Source organism: Boleophthalmus pectinirostris, unplaced genomic scaffold (assembly GCF_026225935.1).
Source record: "Boleophthalmus pectinirostris isolate CB_2022bp ecotype Guang Dong unplaced genomic scaffold, ASM2622593v1 HiC_scaffold_16, whole genome shotgun sequence".
Classification (NCBI taxonomy): domain Eukaryota; kingdom Metazoa; phylum Chordata; class Actinopteri; order Gobiiformes; family Gobiidae; genus Boleophthalmus; species Boleophthalmus pectinirostris.
This window is the reverse complement of record NW_026571095.1, coordinates 33,720,145-33,724,129: the sequence shown is the minus strand read 5'-3', so window position 1 is coordinate 33,724,129 and position 3,985 is coordinate 33,720,145. Positions and strand designations below refer to the sequence as shown.

General features: G+C 44.0%; 1 protein-coding gene across 1 annotated transcript in view; it reads left to right on the top strand.

Annotated features, from left to right (window-relative positions):
- Positions 1-809: 809 nt before the first annotated feature.
- Positions 810-3,985, top strand: part of kcnq3 (potassium voltage-gated channel, KQT-like subfamily, member 3) — a 99,912-nt gene continuing 96,736 nt past the window's right edge. Inside the window, exon 1 of the mRNA XM_020932386.2 lies at positions 810-1,102. Coding sequence (XP_020788045.1) covers positions 810-1,102 — 293 coding nt within the window. The remainder of the gene's footprint in view (positions 1,103-3,985) is intronic.

Here is a 3,985-nt window from a genome sequence, read left to right as displayed (position 1 = left end):
GCAAATATGTGTGAAGAATCCCTCAGTCGTCCAGGTAGAATCCATGAGGAGAAAATTCAGTTTGTCGACTGGAAAAAAATTAGTTTGGCTGCGAAACGTCTTCAACCAAACTAACTTTTGTCCAGTCGATAAACTGAATTTTCTCCTCAAACGCAAATATGGTCACACTAACCTGTATTCTACTGAGTCATGTCTTTTAATCTGACAGAACTTGAACTGCATCGGTGCACAAGAGCTGTTTTTTTTTCTTCACTTAGTTTATGCAAATTAGCCATGCGGTTTTAAGTTTTGTTTCTGTGAGAGTTGTGCAAATCTGCATTAAACACATTATAATGTCAAACAGGCTGATGTGGCTCTAGAGTCGTTACGGTTTATATGTCGTTAAAGTTGAGTTTATTTATGCAGATTAGTAGTGCAGATAGTAATAATAATGATGATGATTTTAATATAAAAACATTAATGCTTAATCGATAATCGAGCGATAATTCTCCCTACGATCGATTAAGAAAATTTAATTGAATGCCCATCCGTTGTTGTTGTATCCTGTGGCACGACACTTCAACCTTTGCCTGTGGATCTGTTTGAAAAGTGTCTGTGGAGCGCGGTAACACTCAGAAGAAAGCATTAGTGTTGTGCAGCTTTTACACACTCTCACAGGATTCATTTACTTCAGTCTGTAACCTCGCTCCTCTTCCTCTCTCCTCTTCTTCTCGCCGCAGGTATGCTGGTGCTGACCTCCTCGGGGCCCCGGAGCACGCGGCGGACAGGGGACATGGGCAGGTGTTGTGAGGGCAGCAGGATCTCTCACCATGGGGCTGCGCTCCAGGACTAGTGCCGGAGGGGACAAGGGACCCCAGCAGACGCCCCCTGCTGGCGGCACAGCGTCAGAGGTGGGGGAGCGCGATGGGGCCATGCTGCTGGCCCCCGGGCGGGACGACCCAAAGCGGCCTCAGCACGTGGGCTTCGGGCTCCTGGCCAAGACCCCCCTGGACTACGAGAGGCCCCACAAGAGGAACCACATCCGCAAGAGGAAGGCCCAGAACCTGATCTACGACGCGCTGGAGCGGCCCCGGGGATGGGCCCTGCTCTACCACGCCTTTGTGTGAGTACCTCTGCACCTCTGCACGGGGCCCCACTACAACACACGTGTGCGAAAGGGTCATACTATATTAAACTGTCCTGATCCGATACTGGTATTGAATATCACGATCCAAATATTAATTAAGTCAGTATCCAGAATCTGTGTATCATTCATTCATTCGTTTTTTCAATATAAAACTAACAATAAGAAAACAAAAAACTTACTATTTTCTTCAATATTTGTCTCTAAAACAAAAATGAAAAAAACAAATAACGATTCTTTTTTTTTTTTTTCAGTTTTCGATTTTGTGTTTAAATCAGTGATGGAAAAAAACGGATTATGACCGTTTCCCGTATCCACGTGACTTAAACTGTGTTGCGGGACTTTTGTGCCACATACGGACTGAACCAGGACTAAACCAAAACTGAACCAGGATTAAACCAAAATTAACATGATTAAACAGGATTGAACCAGGACTAAACCGTTTTCAGTATTGGTCTGGTCCCGGTCTGGTCCCAGTCTGGTCCTGGTCTGGTCCCGGTCTCAATCCCGGTCTCAATCACGGTCTGGTCCTGGCCTCAGTCCCGGTCCCAGTCCCGGTCCCGGTCTCAGTCCTGGTCCTGGCCCCGGCCTGGTCGTGGTCTCAGTCCCAGTCTCAGTCCTGGTCTCAGTCCCAATCTCAGTCCCAGTCTCAATCACGGTCTCAATCATGTTTGGTCCTAGTCTCAGTCCTGGTCCTGTTCCTGGTCTAAGTCCTGGTCTCAGTCCTGGTCTCAGTCCCAGTGTTAGTCCCGCTCTCAGTCTCGGTCTGGTCCCGGTCTGGTCCTTGTCTCAATCACGGTCTGGTCCTGATCTGGTCCTGGCCTCCGTCCCGATCTGGTCTCGGTCTAAATCCTGGTCTTGGTCCCGGTCTGTTCCCAGACTCTAGTCATGATCTCAGTCCCGGTTTGGTCCTGGACCTGGTTCAGTCCTGGTTCAGTCCGTCGTCACAGTTTATCGTCGTTATCCGTTTTTTTTTTCCATTTTTCATTTAAACACAAAAATCAAAACCCGAAAAACCAAATCGTTATCCGTTTTTTCATTTTGATTTTGGAGACAAATAATGAAGAAAACAGTTGCTTTTTCATTTTCTTATTTTTGGTTTTATTTCGAAAAACGAATGAACGAACGACACACGGATTATCCAGGTTTGACTTAAATAAATCAACATAGGATTATTTCGTGATCTTGGTTTGATTTTGTGTTTTTCTGTGCCGTTAACAAACACAGAACACGTGTGGATGAGTTCTGTCTTATTTTATTTTTGTGCAGAGGAAATAAATTCTGTTTTCTGCCATAGTATCGGAGTTTGTATTGGTACTGAAAAAGCTGGATCGCTGCATCTCTGATTATAACTATAAAGCTGTTGTCCTTTGATCGATTCAGTTGATTTATTCGATAATAATAACCGTTCAGGGCTTCACGAGTGCGTGGTTTAGCCTGACACATTTTGTATATTTGAGCGAGACTTTCTGTTTTGCCGCACAGATGTTAAACAGGTTTGTAGATTATCTCAGGAAATCCCCGTCCATGTGGCTGGTCGAGCGCAGGACGAAGCCAAACTGAAACGACGACAGCGGATTTTGTGTAACATACGATGAGTTTATCCTAAAGAGTTTACTGCAGAGCTTTGCCTTGAGTAGGGACAGGCGATATATCGGTTTCATTATTGGTCCGATATTGAACATTTAGCGGAAATCTGACTCATGCGTCTGTCTTACTTTGTTTTGAAAATGATCTGCTACACTCTTGACTTGAGTTTTTTATCACACCGTGCTTCTTCATGAAAAAGAGACATTGTTTTGTGCTGTGTTTTATTTGCTCTTGTTTGAATATTTCTTGGAGAACACAAAATGGCAAACCTGGAAACGCTCCTTTTTGCTTGTGCTTGTAACAAAACTTTCTCCAGACTCACTTGGATCAGTTCTGCTAATGTGAAGACTGTAGTTTGACAGATTCAGGCCACGTTTACACTGAAACGAATCGCCGTATCGGAAATGATCTGCGTCCAGACACGTCGTTTCCGTGTCCGCAAGTCTTCTCTATCCACGCAGCTTCGAGCACATTTGTTTACTTTTTACAGAAACGAAACTTAAAACCACATGGCTAATTTCCATAAACTGAGCGCTCAGAAAAACAGCTCGCTTCTTGTGCGCTGATGCGGTTCAGCTTCTGTCGGACTAAAGGACACAGCTTAGTGGAATATGAGTGTTCTTTCTGTGACAGAGGGGTGTTCTGCTGATGGTGAGTCTGTTCTGTGTTTCTATCACGTTGGAGATGATTCATGTTAAACTTTTCAGAGATTATACGGTACGATCATATGCATAAACCGTTTATATATTCTAGCCTCTTAGTGCTTTGGTGGGGAATTACTTCGCGGTGCACAGACCTAAATCAGTGTATCAGCGTTTTCAGGCGTCCACACAGTGCTGGATCAGATCTGTACTCAGATGAATTCGTGGGAGCTGTCGGCACCAGATCGTTCCGTCTCTGGAGCCGTTTTCAGTTGGATTAGTGTGAACGGACACTGCATCCGCAACCAAAACGACTCGAATATGTACCAGTGTGGATGCGGCCTGAGCTGAACCTCCTGAGGTTTTATTTCAATTTTAAAAATGTTTGCAAAATTCTGCCAACGTTACAGAATATAGGGTCTATAACTATTCATTAAAATAATCTTTTATGAGTTTTTAACTGTGTTTGAATTGTGTTCCTTTATCATAAGCTCACTCAGAGTTATGTTTGTATTGATTTTTGATTACTTGAGTGCTCTTGTATTATTCTGCATCTGAGACTCACAACAGCATGTCTGTATTTGTTCTGTACTTCAGTTTTGTTGTAATCTGCCCTTTAGTTACGCTATTG